The following is a 20163-nucleotide window of genomic DNA, read 5'->3' as shown; positions in this document are numbered from 1 at the left end:
CCTTGCATTCTATTATTCTATTCTATTATCTCAAAAGTGTTTTCAGTTAGAGAGCTCTGTAGCAGTACTGAGCATGCATCTAGCACAGAGGTGGGCAAACTTTAAACTTCAGGGATCCTGGACCTTTAAAAATTGTATAGAAGAGGGAATTTCAGCAGGTGCAGCTGTAATCTCACAGGTGACAGGCTGTACCTGCTGAAATTCTTGCTCCTCTTCTATGCAGTTGTTAAAGGATCCTTGAAGTTGAACATTTGCCCACCCTTGATCTAGCAGTACTTAACTGGATTAACCCAAGGTCACTAGTGTCTTGTTATATGCTCACCAGTTCCCTAAGTGGTGAGAAGTTCCAGAGCCAATGTTTCAGGGATTGCAGCACAATCCTATGCATGTGTACGCAGAAGTAAGCCCCATAGGGTTCAGTGAGATTTGCTCATAGGTAAGTGTGTCTAGAATTGCAGCTTTATGGCCCAATCCTATCCAAGCCTTCCACCGATGGAACTCGCATTCCATCGATGAAAGCCCAGGTCACTTTTGTGGTGGCTGCATTGACAGTGCGCAGAATGGGGCTTCAGTGTGAAAGGCTGGTGACCATGCATGCCACTGGAGTGCCCAGCCATCACAGGTGCCAGTAAAGTGGGAGTGGGCCATGGGCAGGGAGGGGGAGGATTGGAGCACAGCAGGGAGGTGCAGTCATTGGAAGCAGATGAGGCAGAGCCTCACCTGAGCTCCCAGATGCGACGGGAGATGTTCTGTGGTTGCTTCCTGGAGCCTTTCCGAGCCCTGCAGAGGCTGCAGACTTCTACAGACTTCAGAAAGCCCCCTTGGAGGGCGCACAAGGTTGGGGCCTTGTCAACTTGGGGGCAACTTCTACAGACTTCAGAAAGCCCCCTTGGAGGGCGCACAAGGTTGGGGCCTTGTCAACTTGGGGGCAACTTCTACAGACTTCAGAAAGCCCCCTTGGAGGGCGCACAAGGTTGGGGCCTTGTCAAGCCTCCTGAAACCTGGGAGTGGCTTGGCAAAGCCCTGTCCTCAGGGAGAATATTGTGATGTTCTCCCCCGAGGGTGAAGCATTCCCTCTCGGCTCCTGCCTTGACAGGAGCTGGGAGAGGCTCAGCCAGGCCCTGCCCTGAGAGAGAAAGTTGCAGTGTTCTCCCCAAGGGCAGGGTGGTCACTTCCAACTCCTGCTTGGACAGGAGCCCGAAGAGGCTCAGTGATACCTCTTCCTTGGGGGAGAATGTTGCAATGTACTCCTCAAGGGCAGAACACTTCTCTGTGCTCCCTTCCAGCTTCTGTGGACGGTCCTGCCTTCACAGAAGCCAAGACCGGGCACAGTGAAGCCCCAGGTCGGCTTGTGGGGGGGGGCTCTCTGAAGCCCACGGAGGCCATGCATGGCCTCTACAGGCTTCAAAAAGGCTCCTGGCGCAACCAGAACTAGTTCTGGTCACATTCAGAGGCTTTTTGTGACCCAGAAGTACTACATCACTTCTGGGTCTCTGAGGTTCCTGACATTCTGTGCCTCACCAGCACAGAATGTCACGGAATGGCCCTGGGGCAGAGTAGTAGTCAATCAACTACAGATGTGGGGGGGGGGGAGAATGAATCTGCGCACAATTACACAGGCCTACAAAATTGAGGGTCAGAGAAGTTTTTCCCAAACTTTATGGCGGTTTGATATGAATTTGGGGTGCCGATTCCAAAAACGGCATCCATTTTGTGCTATCACATCTCGTTTTGGAGATATAGTATAGCCTCATTAGTGAATGGTTCAAGCAGCTTCCTCATGAGGAAGCCATGTTGTAGACTTCCTCATAAGGAAGCTGCTTGAACCATTCACTAAAGAGGCTATGCCGTGTCTCCAAAACTAGACGTGATAGGGCAAAACGGATGCCATTTTTGGAATCGGCACCCCAAATATACCCAGGAATTGGTGTAACGTTTAAGGAAGCAACATGTGTGTTGGCCTGTGTAATCATTGAGCCATTTTAACAGATTAAGTTTTGTCTCAAGATGAGACAAGATTTCTCCATCAGTGCCCACCTGACCTCTGCTTGTATTTAATAATTCCTGTAGTGGAATAGATATAAAAATCTGCTGTTCTGTAAATCTGAGTACTGCAGCTTACAAATACTGCCATTATCATTTTAGCAGGTAAAAGAGCATTGATATCATCTAGGTTAGAAAGGTTACTGCCTGACAGAAGATATAAATTTGATAAATGTCAAAAGTCAGCAGTGAGGTCTCCTGATTCTGTCAGATAGCTTGATTTTATACCACCAGATTTGCAACAAAATGTGTGTATGTTTTTTTAAAGATCAGAAAAACTGAAAACTCTTAGTTAGATAAAATATGAAAGTGCTATTGCAATTATTTAATTATACTTTGTATACAGTTAATTGTCAGGTGGAATAGATGACATGCAGTGTTAATTTTTAGTTATTCTGCCTATAGCTAAGGGGTGGAATGTGAAAAAAAAATTGTGCCTCCTTTCCGGATAATGAACATTTTTGCATGATCAAAGAACATCCTTTGCTTCTTATACTTGGCAGCACCTTGATTTCTAGCTCCCTGTCCTGCCTACCAAATCCACAAATCAGTTTCAAACTCCATGCTGCAGTAATTTGGAGAAGGAGCACTGCATTGCATTACGGTAACAGATTCTGTCAAGTTGAGTCAAAGGCGGGAAATAATCCGATTTGACACTGCTTTTTGTTTCATGGAAATAAATATGGGCTAAAGCTTAGCAGACAAGAAAGGAAGTGAATTGCTCCTTTTCATTTTTAACGGCAGGACCAGAGACCTGAGTGTCCAATGAGACTTGACAATTAGCCAGTGAAAAAGGATAGCGTTCATCTGTTTTCAGGCTATGACACAAAATGTTAATTCCGTCAGCGTTTGTAATGTGTTCCAGTCTCAGTCTGCAGTTTGGGAGACTCGCAGTTGAATGCTTTTTGACGTGAAACTTTTGCCAAGGAAGATGAGAACTCTAATGCCTGATCTGATTTTTAATACATCATGTTATCCGATAATCCAAATTATCTTCATAGTTCTGGCAGGAGGCACTATTCTTTTTGACTCCTTGTTGTCTCCTTTCTTATGAACGTTGTTTAAAATATTGCCTTTATTTAAATAACCATGATTTCTTTGGGGTTGAGGAATCTTAAGCATAGGTTGAAGTTGGTAGAGAACCTCCATAATATACACATGGATGTTGTCTCTTAGCCTTACATTGCAAGTCTCTTGTATTTTCCCTTTTACTGTCTTGTATCTCCTGATCACAGTGCCCAAAACATGCAGAGGGTATAGTGTAGTGGTCAACTGTTACCCTGCAGATGCCCGATCTCGTCTGATCTCGGAAGCTAAGCAGGGTCAGGCCTGGTTAGTACTTGGATGGAAGACCGCTTGGGAATACCGGGAGCTTTAGGCTTATACCATAGTCTTTTGAGACTGAAGGTTGCCAACCAAAAGTGTACTGAAGATTCCTGACCTGTCCTTTTTTTTTTTTCCTGGATTGGGGATTCTTCTCACCCTCGCTCCTCCAGGCCTCTGATGCCTCAGACTCCTAAAATGGCTGCTGCATAATCTTAATGCAGTAGTTATTGGCCTGAGATGCTTCCCTAAAACCTTTTGGAAATCAGGACCAAGGAAAGAAAGACCATGTGGATAAGCAGACAGGTTTTTTTTATGCATTTGCTGTCTTCTCATCTGGCTTCCCCAAGCAAAAGTTAAGTCTAGTTAGCCAACCTGTTGGAATTGATGTGCACTAGCCAAATGATTACTGGGCTGGGGCACCTCCCTTACAAGGAAAAGCTACAGTGGGGCTCTTCAACCTGAGGGGAGACATGATTGAGACACAAAATGATGCAGAGGATGAATAAAGTGGATAGAGCGATGCTCTTTTCCCTCTCGCACAATACCAGAACATCCACTAGACATCCACTAAAATTGAGTTTTGGGTTAGTTGGGACAGGCAAAAAAAAATCACTTTACCAAGCATATAATTAGTCTATGGAACTCCTTGCCACAGGATGTGGTGATGGCTTCTGGCCTAGATGCCTTTAAAAGGGGTTTGGACAAATTTCTGTTAGAAAAGTTCATCACAGTTTACAAGCCGTTATGGGTATGTGCAACCTCCTGATTTTAGAAGTAGGTTACATCAGAATGCCAGGTGCGACAGAGGGCACCAGGAAGAAGGTCCCTTGGTGTCTTGTGTGCTCCCTGAAGCATCTGGTGGGCCACTGTGAGATCCAGCAAACTAGACTAGATGAACCTTTGGCCTGATCCAGCAGGGCTCTTCTTATGGTCATTCAAGCCCACCTGACCAGGTCAGAGGGTAGGTAGAAATGTCCAGGTAGTAAATAATCCAACCAGATGGATCTATGATACTATCAATTCTCAGTGTACTAAGGTCACACACAAGGATGCTTATGTTGTTGCCCTGATCCATTATTGAAAGCAAGTTCTGACTGTGTTTTACTGCACTGCTTGTTGTCTTGGCTTATTATTTATTGTTATTATTAAATATGTTTATCTTTATTTTAGAGATTTATATCCCGCCTTTCTATCTACTGAAGGACACTCAAGGTGGCTATATAGTGCTTTTTTGCAACATTCACAAAGTGCTTTACATAGCAAGAAGCATGACAAAAAGACAATGAAAATAGTTTTGTGTTCTAAAGGGGGCTCACAGTCTACTAAGAGACACAACTGGACTGGTGCTGGGCTGAGTAGGGATGGGTACTATCCATCTGCTAATTATAAGAGAGCCACCACTTTTTTTTAAAAAAGGTGCCTCTGCATAACGCCGGCGGCATTCTAGAAGTACATAGGTTAATTAATGCAACAGAAGATAATTGAATGAGCTTTGTGTCCATGCAGACCTCAGTTGTCACACAGCGAAATTAAGATTACCTTTATTCAACTTTAATGTATGTTTATGATGCCTCTTCATATGGTAGTTTAAGCAGTGCAAGGTCTCAGTGAAGCATTATCCAAGTAACCCATCAGCCTTTCCTCTTTCTTGTATGAAGGGTCGGAAGAGCGAAGCAGAGAAGTATTTCCTGAAGGCAATTCAGCTGGATCCCACCAAGGGCAACTGCTACATGCATTACGGTATGTGCTCAATAGTGTTGCTTCTCTGCTTCCAGTTTACAGTTTTGCTCCCAGAGTGATCAAGGATTTTAAAAGTGCTACTGGCAGGCTATCGTCTGAAAGGGAGAATTAAACATGCCAGGTAAAACTACGTATCTTTCCAATGCATTAAATCATAGCAACAGTATTTTCTCTTTGTGAATTGTATGTCTTTCAAGCGAAACCCGCTCCAACATTGTTGAATTTCTCCATCAGGGAGGGAGTAAAATGAATATTCCTTAAGTGCTGAAAGGTTCACAGACCTCTGTTTTTGTTGGGCTTGTGATATTAGCCCTCCTCGAAGCTGGGTAGGCAAATCAATATCATTTTGCAGGAAACTCTGGACTGAGGTAGTCACGGTTCTCCACCTAAGCATTTTTCAAAAATATAAATCTAGACTTACCCTGTAATAGTAACTAGTGTGACCCTAATCTACAAATCACCGAGATCCCTTTCCACCCTCGTGCAGATGTCTAGCACTTTCAGTTTTGATAGAGTTGGCCACCTGTGTGGATGAAAGAAAAGGCAGGACTGGATTGAGTTGCGGGACTCCACAAGCATGGCTGAAATCATAGACACAGAACCAATGAGCAAAATCTACTCTGCAGTTGCTTCTTATGCATGTGGTGATGGCAATTCATTCCAGTGAAAGAACTTACACACACACACACACACACACAAATCACTGGTTACTGTTTCACAGCTCCCCTTTTTAACAGGTTGTCTAATTGATTAATATATTTGTAGCTACTCTTCTGTTCCATTTAAAGGACCATCAAGCTGTTTGCAGAAAAGAGCCATAGCTGCTACACCAACCAAAACCAAGCAAGAGAGTTTCTACCCCCTGCTCAAGGTCAGAATAATAGAATTGGGGGACATAACATCTTTACTTGGGATTTAATAAAATCTCTTAGATGATGTTGGTCCTGTGCAGTCCAAGGTATTTCCTGATTAAATGTTTCTACAGTTTCATGTTTAGTGATAGAAAATCCACTAAATGTGAAACAGTTGAAATAATGTAACAAGACGGAATAAATTTGATAGCTGAGGCAAAATAGAAGCCACGGTAGTGTGCGAGTTTTGTATAATTATTTAATGTTATCTTCTGCTTCCAACTGGCGTGAGTAAATGAACAGCAGGCGTGGCACACAAGGGAAAACAGTACAAAACATATGATAAGCTAAAAAGGCGTTGCACAAGTGATCTGAGATCTGTAGGATTTATGACTTTATGGGCCTGATCCAGCTCTCAGTTCTGCTCTGCTTGTATCAGTTAGTAGCCAGGATGGGAATGTGTGTTCCAGTCAGGAGCACAGCAGTATACGTCCAAATTTGTGACTGTTAGGAGCGGCGCGTGACCACCCCTTGTGAATCTGGATGTCTGTTGGCAATATGCTTTTTGATCAGATATAGTTATTGTAGTTAAGTTAGAAGACATATCTGGTTTAATGCAAGTCCAAGAGAATACTGTGGACAGATATGGAATAACGGCAACCTTTCCAGTGTGGATGCCACACTTTTAAAATAGCACAGGCGTCCCCCGTTTTCGTTTTCCACCGATCTGCTCTTTCAACACATTTCAGTTGCACCCAGAACGCATTCATTCAACACATGCTCTGTTCTTTCAACCTGTCTGTGCTGTTCTGAAGGCTAAAATTGCCCTCCCCCATGTTGATTTACATATGACATGGTGATTCAAACTGTTGTGGTATGTGTGTGCCTGTGTGTGTGTGTGAGAGAGAGAGAGAGCATGTGCAGCAACTTTAGCTCCAAGTCTCTTCCCATTCCCGAAAGTGTCAATGAGAGTCCATTTGCAGAAATATTTGTGTGACAGCAGGAATTTGCCAGATAAAAATGGCATTTGCAATTTGCTAGCTAGAATTTATTTTATTTACTTTATTTATACCCCGCCTTTCTCCATGAAGGGACCCAAAAAAACTTTGGAAGCAACATTTGTAAACTAAAAACAGACCAGGTTCCGTTTTTCACCACTGCTCTGCTCAAATGAGTAGTGGTTGCCTGTATTCCCAAAGTACAGCTTGGCAATTTCTGTCTGTTACAAATTTCTGTCTGTTTCTGTCTGTATTTTAGGTGGGAGAAAAAGCCTGTTTTGCCCTGGCTTTCCAGGTTGATACATTTTTGATTGTGTAGCAATCTCCTCTTTTGTTGCTTGTTCAACTATTTTCTTGTGAGCTGCTTTTTTAAAAAATTGTACTAATTTTATTAGTTTCAGTGTTTGTTGTTTCTAGATTTGTGCACTGCCCTGGGTACTTCTCTAAAATGACTGTTATTAAATTTTAAAGTCAGTTTCTAGACTTTTCCTCACAATGCAAATTCCAACATAAACTCCTGATCAAGTGATTTTCTTGATCTATCTCACAGAATTTATCTGGATGTACATTCCAGCATGCGCCTCATATTGCATGAATTTGTTGGCTAATGATGGGAAGATTGCAGTGCACCATGGGAAGGCCTTCCCTTGACTCAAATTTAGATGATGCAAAGCACAGTAGCAAACACTTTTTAAAAGCATTTCATTCTGACATGCCTCATCATGAAAATTAGATGGGAGAAAAGATTACAAAATGGCCACATGGCTTCCCATTGAATTGTAATGGATTTCTAGATGGAAAGACTAGAAACTGAATCTTTGCTGTGTCTGGTTTGAGATGGCGATGAGACACCCATCAGAAAATGCCAGATATACAGAATATAGAAGCTCAAAGGTGGAAGGTGGTCTACCTTAGAAGTGGCAGATAAATCTGTGAGTTCAAATGAGAGCCCTCAGAAATAGTACTTGAAGTATAAAAAAAAAGTTGCTACCCAGTATGGTATGTCCATTTGACCACCCTAGAGGAAACAGAAGGAAGACCCACTAAAATGGACATAGGCTGGGCAGGCAATAGGTGGGAAAAAAGATCTTGGAAAATGAGGAAAGGACTATGTCATGAAAGTTCATTGAGGACAACATATACCAATGATGTTGAAGACAGCAGAGTAACCAGGATCAGGGCAACAATCAAGATTGTTCTAGGTCAGTGATTTTCAACCTTTTTCATCTCATGACACACTGACAAGACACTAAAACTGTCAAGGCACACCATCAGTTTTTTGACAAGGCACACTACACTGATGGCAGGGTCTTGCATCCCCCAGCAGCCCTACTAACAAATGATCCTCCCCCAAACTTCTGTGTCACTCCTGCAGACCACCCACCCACCCAGCACAGTGGTTGAAAATAGCTGTTCTAGATAGTATCTTGATTGGCTAATATTGTGATTGGTCTAGGAGGCCTTTGTATACTTCCTATGCACAGTTCTTTTAAGCAGTGTTTCATATGTTTTTTTTTAAATAAATCTCTTAACTACCCTTTCTTCATCAGTTTTACTGCTTTTATTCAAAGCTCCCTAGTAAGTAGTTTGAATCGTTTGACTCCAGATCAGTTTCCATTTGCGAAAGCATATCTTACAATAAGACTCAAAACAAAGTCTCGGTTCCACTCCTCCTGAATTCAGTTTAAGCTACTTGTCATTTGGACACTTTACAACCCATGCTAAACCACCGAGGAGTAGCTCCATATTACTAATGTAAATTTCAAAGAAGAATCTTTTGGCAAGTCATGTTTTAAAACTAATGGCAATGTCACGAGGGTAGTGCAGCTTACTGAAGAACCAAAAATGATAGTTGCCACTTGTGACGTGGAACTCAGCAGTGCCATTTTATTTAAGTGGTATTGCACAAGTTCCTTTTCGATGTTTGAACAGTTGTCTTGTATCCAGTTTTCTGTAGTTTTCTTGCGCCATAGTGGCTTTATACAGACAATTAAAAATGACATGTAATATAGTATATATTTTCAAAGTATTTTCACATTTTCTCTTGCTTTCCAAACGATGATAAAACTAGCTATAAAGCTGGGTTAAATACAGATAAAATGCTTGGCTCCTTTCATGCTCTGTTCTAGGGGTCTCTAAATTATGGCCCTGAAGCCGCATCTGGCCCCCCACAAGACTCTTTCGAGCCCAGAGCAACTTAAAATATTTTTTTTCCCAACCACACAGTTGGACAGTTAACATGTGCAGTTCCGTCTGCCACTCTCCTTTCCATGTGGCCAAAGTGGTATCAGCCTGGCTATCCCTCATTTTGTCACATGTCTCAATCATATGCTGTTTGCAAAAAAGATCCGAGTAAAACTTAGAGCACAATCCTAACCCCTTATGTCAGTGCTTTCCAGCACTGGCATAGCGGTGCCAATGGGACTTATGCTGCATCCTGCAGTTGGGTGTCACTTTCGGAGGCCTCCTCAAAGTAAGGGAATGTTTGTTCCCTTACCTCGGAGCTGCATCGCCCTTATGTCAGTGCTGGAAAACACTGTAATAAGGGGTTAGGATTGCGCCCTAATTCATTCATTTACATTTCGTTCATTCATAAAACAGATTTTTTTTTGGGGGGGGGGCACATGAAAATGTGTAAAATATACAATGTGGCCATCATACTGAAAAGTTTGGAGACCTCAGCTCTGTACCATAGTAAAAGATGAGGAAATCTGTGCTTGTTCACTTTCATCATGTTGCTCCATAGAATGAGATTTTCAGAACAACTTTTCAGCCCAATCCTCTCCACTGATGCAGTGATGCCCAAATGGCTACCACTGCATTCTATGAGGGGGGGCGGTTGTGGAAGTCTTCTCTGGGCAGGGGTAAACCTCCATAACACAGAGGGGTCTACTCAGACCTGTATTAGTGAAATTTCTGGCTAAGTGAAATTGCTGGTAATAAAGTTCAGTAAGCTTTATTTCTTTTGGAAACCAGAATAATGAGTGAAAGAGTGGTTTAGTTTAGAATACAAGACATCTTTTGGCAGTTCAGCAAACAGCTGTATGCTTGTGTGATACATATATGGAAGGTTAAAATAAAGATGAGACAAAGGGAGGGTTTCAAAAATCCCTCTGACTTGGATAAAAAAACATGTCTTGAAACAGGCAGAATACAACAAAGATGTTCTGCTAAATAACACTCTTTTTATTAATAACCACTGAGACTTGAAGTTAATTTCCTTTGAATAATACATTTTCCTAATAATTGTAAATCACTTAATGATTCTATGTTATAATAAAATTGATTATTCACATTAAATTACTGTAATTATGTACTCACTTGAAGTAATTTACAATTGATCATGAAGCATGCGGTTCTCTGTAGCCTAACCTACAGAGTTTTTGTTGGTTAATGTTTTTAATTTTGGTTCTTAGTTCAGTCTGGTTAATACAGCATGCAGTTAATAAATCACAATACGTGTCAACCTATTATTGTAAGTAGAACTGGAGAATAGAAATCCTGGAGTGTTAAGAGTATTTTTGGCACCATTTTTTTTATTTCCTGTTAATAAAAAATACTATAAAGTGCATGCTTCAAAAGAATAGTAATTATTGGAAGTAATAATTGGCTTCCTAATGGATCCTCTGAAGTACATTATCAGTGATATCCTGGGGTTCTAGTTTTCTGATCCAGTAGGTCAGTCCTCTTGTCCTGAAACATTTTGTTTCTTTGTTTCACAACTATTTAAAAATGGTTTTAATGTGCTCTTTGGCTGACGCAAGTCCCTTGCGCTGGCCTGGAAGTGTTGCAAAAGTGCCTTAAAGCACATTTGTGCCTCCAGGAGAGTCAGCTGGTCCAGCGTGAGGATGCATGCAAGCCCATGGAGGCCACAACCCGCATCCATGGTGCCCGGACTGGATAAAGTTGAGCTCACTGATGAGGTCTGGCACAGGAGGGAGGAATTGGGAAAGACCAGGGGAGGGCATTTTGGAGTAGAGGAGGGTGGGAGAATCAGGCCTGGGAGCGGGTAGAACTAGCCTCCAGCACTTCAGCTAGAGCTAAACCCTCTCCTAAACCCCCTCCTGAGCAACCCAGCATTACACCAGTCTACTCAGATCTATACTATCGATTTCGCTGACACTGATCCAAGTAACCCCATTGTGATGGCTGGGGCATTACTCGGGGTAAGGGAATATAACTCCCCTTACTCAGAGTTGCGCTTCTTCCACCTGCCTTGCATATGGCTCAGGCCAGTTGGCCTGCCTCTTCCAGCACAGGTTAGGAGCGGGCTGTTAAACTATTTTCATTTTGTTACAAAAACGGTTTACATTTTATATACACGTAGGACTACTGTAGATTCTATTGCCTGTAAAAGGTGGCTGCATCTGTAAACAGATTAGATTTTTGTCACACCATCCCTGCTAAGTATAAAATAAGCAACATCCCATTTGTGTTGACCTTAATCTGTAGAAAACATATGTATGTATATTACTCAAATTGAGATTTGTTGGTTCTTCAAGTTAACATGTAATGTGGGGCAAGAGGTCAGGCTTTGTTTTCGCTGAGTATTACAGGGTAATGAGGGAATAGACTGGAGAGGGGATTTTCTGCCAGCAGCTACAGTCCTGTTTCCCAAGATTAAAGTTGGTCTTGGGACCACAGATCTTCACCTACTCCAACTTTGCAGCTTTGATGAACTTCACATTGTTCCCCATTAACAGTGCAAATGAAAAGCTAAACCAAAGATTCCTTCGCTGCTTGTCATATTTGCTTAGAATTTAGATCTATAGAATCTTAGAATCTAGATTCTGTAGAATCTATAGATTTTGGCAGATGCATACATAAGCAAAAAAGGCCATTCCTCATGCACACATATGATAGACATAACAAATGAGAGCCCCTACAAAAGTGTTTTCCCAGCCTGGGGTTCACAACCCCCCAGGGCAGTCATCCACATATTGTTTGGGATGCTACTCCCTTAAGGAGGCTAGTGACCCAACCAGGGACCTGCAAGTGCCATTAGTATCTTACTCTGCATTCTTGTACAGGTTGAGCCTACTTATCTGTGGATTTTCTGTTGCAGATCTGGCTCAACGCTGGTCCACTGGACCTGTGCTGAACCAGACTTGGCAGTGGAGGCTCAGCCTAGACCCTAGAACCTAGAGGACTTTCTGAAACCCTCTGGAGTGCACAGCCTCTGCAGGCTTCAGAATGCCTCCTAGAGGCAAAAAAGCACAACTTCCAATTTTCAGGTGAAAGCCAGAAGTGATGTTTTTATGCCTTTTAAATACATTAATCTGAAAACCAGAAGTCGAAGTCTGTTCCACTCCCATTTGTAGCCACCATTGCCGTCTCTCACATACAGAGAAGAATATTCTCAAATTGAGACACAGCACCTTTGTGTTTGCACAGCCACTCATGCAAGTTGATTCCACTTGATTTCTGGGGTTCCCCACCCTCCAGCAGCTGCCCACACCCCATTACACATCACGTTGGAGGGTCTCCTAACCTTCAGGAGTGGCTTTGGGCAGGTATGGAGGTTGCAGCAGGAAAGGGGAGGTCTGCTTCTGCGGACTTCCTTGCAGTCATGGTATGTTGGATGAAACCCATTGTGTTTTCAGTACTAGTTACTATCCTTAAAAAGTTCTTTCTAACTTTGCTTGAAATTTAATTTGGGATACGGTGTTTTCCTTTTTGAGCTCATGTCAGTTCTATATTTCAGGTCAATTTCTCCTGGAAGAATCGCGACTGATAGAAGCTGCAGAGATGGCAAAGAAAGCCGCTGAGTTGGATAACACAGAATTTGATGTGGTTTTCAATGCAGCTCACATGCTCAGGTTAGTTATATCATTTTGCCTCTTGGTTTCAACAGGAAAAAAAAGATCCTCTTCCTCGTTTTTGTGTCACAGTCTTTCTACTTGTGTTACACAAGAAAACATGCTGATTTACTAAATACATGTTTTGACAAAATGATATCATGCAATGCATGCATTCAAGACAGCCTTTAATTGCTACTCTTTAATTGATTTTTTTTCATTTGACGAGGCTCTTCCTTTTTTTATACTATGCAATTAGCTCAAACACTCATTATGGTCTTGCAGTGCTAGTGTTGCATAATTAAAAGTAGCTATCTTTCAGCCCACAGAAGGTCTGTCTGGTGTCTTGTACGCTGCTAAGCTGAACATAAAGCAAGGGTCACATCTCTTTTCTCTCAGGCTTCATCTTTTATGTTACTTTGATGCTATCCAACTACTCTGAAGTCTTTGAATAAATTTTGTTCATATGAATCAAAGTCTGAATGACCTAATGCCAGCCAAAACTTTCCACTGTGTCTACACACAAATGCACCAGTATCCTTTGCATTCAAAACCTCCAAGCAAGGAGATGGTTCAGCACCCACAAGCAGGTCATTCCAGGGCTGAACTGCTGTTGTGGTACTGTGTAGTTTTATCTTTCTTCTTATTTGAAAACCCCTCCAAATCTTAATTCCTCACCGAACACTTACTGGAATATTACAAACGTAGGCAAGCAAAGAACCAAAAATTAAGTTCAGGATACATGTGGGGGAAGGGCCATGGCTCACCAGTGGGGCACATATACAGAAGTTTCACACCTTAGTTCCCTGGCATCTAGAGTAGTGCTGGTAAAGACCTCTTTCAAGCAGTGTCAACAATAGTGAGCTAAATGGCACAATGGTATGACATAAGACATAATGTCCTGTGAAAAGCCTGTGTTTCTTCTAGGTGACAGGAACTGAGGAAGCACATATAATAAAGACTTGGGGCCTTTCACTTATTACTTCACTTATTAGTTCACTTATTACTGGAAAAGAAAGGCCCCAGATTTCTACTCTGGGTTAACTATGTCTTTTTTCTGAACTGTTTGGTGTATTTGTTTGAAAATACGATAAAACTTAGGACTGTATAAAATCTTGTGGTGGGCCAGATATGGCCCTCAAGCCGCAGTTTGGAGACACCTACCCTAGTCGCTGCCCCCCTTATCTTAGAAGAGTGGAACATACAGGGAAGGACCACTCATAATGCTCTTAGTGCTCAAGCAGGCCTGCGTGTGGGAGTAGATTGTCTTATGTTCTGTTAACTTTTAAAGTAACTATATTGCTACCCGTACATATGTTCATTCATTATCAGTAATGGGAAAAGCAAATTTACGATCCATCTGCGGAAATGTAAGGTCCCAACATGAACTGAATTGTACTTTTCTTTTTTCCCTATTCCAACAGACAAGCTAGCCTTAATGATGCAGCTGAGAAGTATTATAAAATGGCAGCTGAACTGAGACCTGATGTAAGTACATTTTAACGTGGTTGCACATTTCAAGCCTAGTAATGCTCTTAAATGCAAGAATCTGGCAGGGTAATTTATGTGTTTGATCAGTGAGCATGTATTGTAAGAGAAGTAATTTATGCATGATTAATTCTGATGAAGCTTTGACAGTTGTCAGACCGATTACTTGTAGACAGTCATCTTGCTATTTAGTTTAGAAATGTGTGGATTTTTTTGGTTGTATATTTCAAAATCAAAGTCCTGGAACATGCTGGAATCCCTAGCATGTATGCACTGCTGAAACAGAGACGCCTGCGTTGGCTCGGTCATGTCGTGAAAATGGATGATGGCCGGATCCCAAAGGATCTCCTCTATGGAGAACTCGTGCAAGGAAAGCGCCCTACAGGTAGACCACAGCTGCGATACAAGGACATCTGCAAGAGGGATCTGAAGGCCTTAGGGATGGACCTCAACAAGTGGGAAACCCTGGCCTCTGAGCGGCCTGCTTGGAGGCAGGCTGTGCAGCATGGCCTTTCCCAGTTTGAAGAGATACTTGGCCAACAGTCTGAGGCTAAGAGGCAAAGAAGGAAGGCCCATAGCCAGGGAGACAGACCAAGGACAGACTGCACTTGCTCCCAGTGTGGAAGGGATTGTCACTCCCGAATCGGCCTTTTCAGCCACATTAGACGCTGTTCCAGAACCACCATTCAGAGCGCGATACCATAGTCTTTTGAGACTGAAGGTTGCCTACTACTGTATTTCAAAAGTAGTTTCTTGGCTCAGATTTGGGCCTAAGAGATAGGCCTAAGAGATAGGATTTGGGCCTAAGAGATAGGATTAGGCTGTTAGGATTGCACCATCAGTCTAATTTCTGTATTTCTCTGATTGGGCGTGACTTGTGGGGTAGCTGTGTAGGGTATACAGTCAATGGGTTCTCTACCTTAGCAATCTGTTGTGGAAAATATGCCTTTTGCTAAATTATTTAATACAGTTTGAGGACAAATGCAGATGAGCTCAAATTGATCTCAATAGACTGTGCAAAAGTCTGAGAATTTATACTGTAGGTAGAGTATATCGTTACAATCAGCCATGTTATTTCATGTGTATTAATTATTTCTCCTGATTGTTATATTTCATATCTGCGTTAAAAATAATACTATTCTATTTCATTTCTGAAAAGGATCTTTAAAAATATTGGGATGTGTTTGTTAGGAGATACTTCATTTGTAAATGTGGGCCTCGGTGTTCATAAAATATTCCTCCTTCTCTAGTACTCAAGTCAACTTGTTTTGACTGAAATGTTGCCATGAAAAAATTCAGAGCTTATAGAGCAAGGAAAAAAGGATTCCTGGTGTGCAGAGCCTGAAATAGACAATCTAATGAAAGAATGTTGTTTTTTCCAAGGCCACTCTTCAAATGGTCCAGTTTGCATCAGTGAACATGGTTCAGTCAGGTTAAAGTAGACAAAAGCACAAAACACGTGTCGTTTCTACCGCATTTATTTTATCACAGTGATATAATAAAGTTTTGGAAATGTTTATACTTTGTTAGGAAGAAATGTTAAAGCTTATGCAAGTGAGTTACTTACAGCCCAATCCTAAATAAATCCCCCCTCCTGCTGATATAGTTGGGCCAATGGAGTGTGTATGGTATGCTGGGGGGGGGAGGTTAGAGGCCTCCTTGAGTTAATGGAACTTGCTTCCCTTACCCTGGGGCAAGTCTCCGCTACCCCATTGGGTCTTCTCGGATCTGTGCCAGTTATTTTGCTGGTGCAAGTCCAAGGAAGTAAGGGAGGGGGAAGGAGAGAGGGAACAGAGTTAGAATATGATGCATGCTCGTGCCACTGAGATCCAGCCTTCCTCCCCCATGCCTCCCACTCCATGCCCTATTCCGCCCATCTCTGCCGCCAGCTCACCTTCGCTGCCAGAGGTAACTGGTTGGGTTGTTAGAGCCATTTAAAAGAACCTCAATCTTCTCTTTGCCTATAGTGACCATCAATTCTTCAATCTAGGTGATTTTGCTGAGTGGAAACATTTAATCCTGGTACAGTTTTTCAGGGTACAGCCTACAGATTCCTCTCTTCCCTAGACAATTCCAGGGCATGTGTATCTTTTTGTCTTTTTGGTACTAACATTCCATACACTCAACGATGAAGTAATCATTGTGTGGGATCAGCGAATGCTTTCTCAAAAGCAGCTCACTGATGAAGCAATTCAGTTACCACAAATGGTAGTTATTCAGAAAGTGATCACATTTCTGATAATATCTTCCTAGTACTTGTTATTTCATGTTCAGAAACAATAAAAGTATATACTTCTAAAGTGCGCTTCAGGCTAGTTTTATTGTGTAGAAATAAAATTGATGTTGTTCTAATGGCCTTTCCCAACACATAGAAACATGCTGATTCTTTGTTGGAAAGAACCGAATTGATGTGAAGATGCAACACTTCAGGGTCTGTGTGTTAATACCAGAACTAAAACAAAACTCATCTTAAAAAGGGGGAGGGGGAAGCTATTGAATTCACCCACACATCTGCTCTTAAAAAGCAGGGGGCCGGAGCACTTTGAAGTCTGGCCTCTGGAGTATCAAAGCTCCCCGGATCATGGGCTTTGTAGCTCACAAGTTTGGTGCATTCCTTATGAAGATGCCATGACCTGCCACCCTCCCCATCTCATATCAGCTCTGCTTGCAAACTGCAGCTCTTGACAGCTTCTAAGGCTCTTCTCTTCAGCGCCTTGTCAGAGACAGCTGTTTCCACTCAATCACTTCAAAAAGCATTGATTAACTGTCTTAGCCCAACAACACAGACACCTAAAATGAGGCACTTGGGAGCAGGGTACCTTTGGGCAAAACAAATCCCAGCCCCTGCTGCAGTGGAGAGAAAGAAAAAACTTGGGAAGCAGAAAGTATTTTGCAGCTTGAGTTTTTGTAGACAAATGGCCAGTGTCTCTCCGGAAGGATTGTAAGGATGTTTTGTTCAAAAGAAGTCTAGTAAGCAAAGCAGGCAAGTTAGATTGCAGAAAGGAATGGCTGTCTCAAGTAGATGCTCTCTGCCATATATGGAATTGCCCACCAATGAAAATTGACTCTCTTCCCAGCTTTCTGGAAAATATTACCAGCAAAGTATGCTATTTTTAATGTTTTAATCAGAAACACATTTAAGTGCCTCCTAATAATGACCATCACGTGCTGTCTTCATAAATTATGGCACAACTACAGCATCAGTCTGAATAGTCGAAAGACAGCAGTCCTTTTCTTGAGTCTGGTACATACTGACCCCTGTGCAGGTGAGGGCACGATGAAAAGAGATGTTCCCCATTCAAAATTGGTTACACAAAGTGCCGTGAGAATCAGCCTTTCGTACTTTGATTTATATTTTTATCCCATTAGCATGTATTAATTCAAGTCCTTTTCTTCATCTGAATAATGCTGTCCTGTCTTAATTTTTATTACAACTTTGTACTGTTTTTGTCTGATTGCAAAGGTGTTACTAGGGCTTTAGCCAGGGAGACAGGCCAGGGACAGACTGCACTTGCTCCCAGTGTGGAAGGGATTGTCACTCCCGAATCGGCCTTTTCAGCCACACTAGACGCTGTTCCAGAACCACCTTTCAGAGCGCGATACCAGAGTCTTTCGAGACTGAAGGTTGCCAACTAACTACTAGGGCTGTCTCCAAATGTCCCCGTTTTATTGTCCCATTTTCAGTTGGTGAGGCTGGGAGAGGCGATTTGGGGAAGCTGAGGGTTCGGTTTCATGGTGGTGATGGTGGTGGCAGTAGTGTTAGCTTCTGGGAGGTCTTGGCTGCCATATTTTTTTTTTCCTAGAATCCTCTTCAAACATGATTATACCCTTATATGGTGGTGTCCTGTGGGATATTAGGAAGGGAAAAATCTGAGATGTTCCCATGTGGGATGTTCTGAAGCTTCTGGCTGGCAGCCACCTTTTTTTTTTTTTTTTTTTGCTTGGAACCTTTTTCAGAATGATGCAACACAGCAATGCAGTATCACTTGTGGAATTGGGTGGGCGGGCCGCAGTGCCAGCCACCAACTGACACCTCCCGGAACGAACACTACTGTGGCCACCAGTCCTCTTTTACCACTTCAAATTTCAACCAAATATCTTTTTAGCTCAGGGCTTGCATTTTTATCCTGCTCTTTGCAGAACAGCCCCAAGATGGTTTACAAATAAGAACATTAAAACATGATGATGCAAACAGTAAGAGCAGTGGCTAAAAGTAGCAAAGAAAATGAGAAAATGACAGCTGTAAACCAGCACATCACAGATATATATATATATATATATATATATATATATATATATATATATATATATATATATATATATAAGAGCCAAGTCTCCAGCACCATTAAGTGTCATTAAATATGATGGGCTTGGCCTGGTTTCTGAAAGATGGCAAAGGAGAGACTAGGCAAATGCATCTGACAAAAGAATTTAATAGGCTGGGTGTCACACTGGAAACGTCTGCTTGCTGGTGGTATCCACCTGCCTAACCACCAAAAGTAGGGGCACCTAGAGAAGAGTCTCAGAGGGAGGGGTCTTAATTGGCAGGCAGGGTCATGCACGCCCATGAAATTTCTAAAGTAACTTGCACAAACGGCAATAAACAAGATATTTATTTATTTCTACATACACACACAAGCAGCAGCAATAGAAGAATCATGATGAAAGTATGTTGAAAGCTATTTCAACAGGAAGGGCTACAATCTGCAGCTGAAGGCCAGCAGAGTGGAAGCCTAATCTAATTTCCCCCAGGATATAGTAGGGCATTCCACAGGTCCATCACCATCACAGATATCAATGGTGCTCCACCATTGTCACGTGCATCAACCAGGCAGATGGGTGGATTTGTGAAGGTCTGGGCAATACTGTGACACCCACTTGACTGGGAATGGAACCCAGTGGGGTGGAATCTAGGCAAAATGGTCTGTCTGACCTTATCAACTCCAAACACAGAAAGAGGCCCATTGGATAACAGAAGACTGAAGTAAGCCAAGCCTCAAACAGGTCAAGTTGTATATATGGAATCTCTTTCTGTCAGCCTAGCATATGGGGCTATCAGTCTGCATGTTTTGATTCAGTGGTTCCCAACTTTTGTGGGCGCTACCCCCTTAAGGAGAGTAGGGTGCTGACCGGGGACTTGTAGTGCTGTTAGTATGGCACTTCCGGGTTTCACTTCTGTCACTGCCACAGAACACAAGTAAGTAAAAAAGCCCTATTTTCCACTCATCTCTAACGGCACTATGGGTCCCTGGTCAGGTTGCTACCCTCCTTAAGGGGGTAGCATCCCAACCAAAAACATACACGCCTGCCCTGGGGCTATCAGGTTGGAATCCACTCCTTTAATTAATTTTGACTGTGAACGATCTATTTAGGGTGGCTTTCCCATTGAACTAATGGCAGGTGGAACCTGAAGGCTCTCTCTTGGAGAAACTTTGGTTTTGGTTTGGTGGTACATAGGGTAATACGCAAAGGGTAGGCTTGCATGACATGAAGGGCACTGTTGTCTTCGATGGCTCCACATCAGACCCTTTTGACATCCGAAGCGGAGTGAAGCAGGGCTGTGTTCTTGCACCAACCTTGTTTGGGATTTTCTTCGCTGTCCTGCTGAAGCAGGCCTTTGGAACTGCAACAGAAGGTATCTATCTCCGGACCAGATCAGACGGAAAGCTCTTCAACCTCTCCAGACTGAGAGCAAAATCCAAAGTCCAGCTGAAATGTCTGCGTGACTTCCTCTTTGCCGATGATGCAGCTGTCACTGCCCACTCTGCCAAAGATCTCCAGCAGCTCATGGATCGTTTTAGCAAGGCCTGCCAAGATTTTGGACTGACAATCAGCCTGAAGAAAACACAGGTCATGGTTCAGGATGTGGACTCACCTCCCTGCATTACAATCTCTGAGCATGAACTGGAGGTTGTCCAT

The 20163-nt window shown here is 42.6% G+C and overlaps 1 protein-coding gene across 2 annotated transcripts in view; it reads left to right on the top strand.

Moving 5' to 3' along the window:
- TMTC2 (transmembrane O-mannosyltransferase targeting cadherins 2) overlaps nt 1–20163 on the top strand; it is a 211871-nt gene that overhangs the window by 174686 nt on the left and 17022 nt on the right. For both annotated transcript variants that reach the window (XM_066634177.1, XM_066634175.1), the window contains exons 9-11: nt 5028–5109; nt 12663–12777; nt 14181–14244. In XM_066634177.1, the coding sequence (XP_066490274.1) occupies nt 5028–5109; nt 12663–12777; nt 14181–14244 (261 nt within the window). The remainder of the gene's footprint in view (nt 1–5027; nt 5110–12662; nt 12778–14180; nt 14245–20163) is intronic.

The sequence above is a fragment of the Tiliqua scincoides genome, chromosome 7 (genome assembly GCF_035046505.1).
Source record: "Tiliqua scincoides isolate rTilSci1 chromosome 7, rTilSci1.hap2, whole genome shotgun sequence".
Classification (NCBI taxonomy): Eukaryota; Metazoa; Chordata; class Lepidosauria; order Squamata; family Scincidae; genus Tiliqua; species Tiliqua scincoides.
Note: the sequence above shows the minus strand (reverse complement) of the source record. Positions and strands in the feature narration are given on the sequence as shown.